The sequence below is a fragment of the Phoenix dactylifera genome, chromosome 14 (assembly GCF_051530095.1).
Source record: "Phoenix dactylifera cultivar Ajwa chromosome 14, Ajwa_hap1_PhDact_Kaust_v1.1, whole genome shotgun sequence".
NCBI classification, from domain to species: domain Eukaryota; kingdom Viridiplantae; phylum Streptophyta; class Magnoliopsida; order Arecales; family Arecaceae; genus Phoenix; species Phoenix dactylifera.
The window spans coordinates 27293967-27295508 of NC_143203.1; the positions used below are offsets into that span (position 1 = coordinate 27293967).

At 48.4% G+C, this 1542-nt stretch overlaps 1 protein-coding gene across 1 annotated transcript; it reads left to right on the forward strand.

Annotated features, from left to right (window-relative positions):
- The first annotated feature begins 292 nt into the window (after window positions 1–292).
- LOC113461133 (cyclin-dependent protein kinase inhibitor SMR5-like) lies at window positions 293–725 on the forward strand. Its single transcript, XM_026800629.4, has one exon. It carries the CDS (start codon window positions 383–385, stop codon window positions 602–604), a length of 222 nt encoding a protein of 73 aa, XP_026656430.3. The 5' UTR covers window positions 293–382; the 3' UTR covers window positions 605–725.
- Window positions 726–1542: the final 817 nt, after the last annotated feature.

The following is a 1542-nucleotide window of genomic DNA, read 5'->3' on the forward strand; positions in this document are numbered from 1 at the left end:
TTTCCCCTCTCAGCTGACTCGCACGTGCCAGCCGAAGCCAAGGCGGTGCTGATATTGGACGGCGACACCATCACCTCTTCTCCGCTGCACACCTGTCCTTCTACCCGTATCCCGAATGATATTCGTATCACGTACTCCGAGATGGAATTCAACCAAAGCCCCGACAAAGTTTTGCGGCCACGAATATTTCCCGCGTCCGCCAAAACGCGGCCATGCGGATCGCCGCGTGGCAGAGACCACCAGCTGGCTTCCACCAAGTAGCTTCGCGATCCTGCCGCGGCCATCCTCCCGTACAAAACCTCTCCCCGCTCCTTCCAGCCTCTTCTTCAAACTTTCCCGCTTCCGGGTTCCGTCTTGCGAGAGGCGAGAGAGCGAGCGAAGGATGGAGAGCAACGAGGAGAGGAAGATGGAAGGATGGGAGACGCCGAAGAGGGTGGAGTGCCGGATACCGGCGGTGCTGCCGTGCCCGCCGCCGCCGAAGAAGAAGTCGCCGGCGGGGGCGTTCGGGAAGAGGAGGGATCCGCCCAAGAACGGCTACTTCCACCCGCCGGATCTGGAGGCGCTCTTTTCCCTCGCGCCCTGGAGGGAGGCGTCCTGCGCTTGATCCCGGGATCTGATCCGATCGGAAGAAAGACCGCTCGCGCCAAGAGACGGCGCTTTTCTGTAAACATTTCTGTTGTACCCTTGTTATCAGTACAAGATCAGGGCTTTTGCGGTTTCTCTCTGTGTCTCCGTATCTATGTGCAAGCGAATCAAATCTAACCTTTGTCTAACGTTAAATGCTGCTCCTGCCGCCGCTATATTGGTTTCTATGTTCTCTCTTTTTCTTCTTATTCGTCCATTGTAAAAAAAAGTTCCGGTCTGAATCTGGATCTGGGTGAAGGAAACAGGTCATTTGGGTATCCATTGGTACCTCCATGCTATCCATTAATTGTCTGCAATCTTGGTTTTTCCGTGGCCCGAAAGGAGAAACTCCGTGGTTAAATAGTATTCTATAACTCTTTTTGTTTGGAAAAGTTTGTTAACTGCAATGCTAGCTGTGTGCAAATCTTTTCAGGTGGTGGTCACGAAATTGAACGAAAGGGTATTCTCTGATGAACTATCGGGACATTTGGCATAATTACATAATTACATTATCTAATGGTATGGCGTTTTCTGTTGCTGTTGGATAGCTATGATCCCATGAGATAATGATGGAATGCTTGTAATTAAATTCTTCTCAAAGTTTATTTATCTGCAGATGTAATCTGATATGAACGTGCTCTCTTACTTAGGGACAATTTGTTGGAAAAGATGACGTGTTTACGTGGTAAAACAAACTGAATTGAGCCAGTACTCTGGGGGCATTACATGCACAGTACGTACTGATATTGAATTATATGATTGCTGGTAAACAGTCAATATCAAGCATGGTATAGAACAAGGATTGTATCGTTGACAAGTGTAAGCTTTGAAGACCTCTATAGACCATTTACGAGTGTTTCATGAATGATTGTAGCACAGTCAGAGCTTATGGATGCTTGCTGCATAAGCTTAGATATT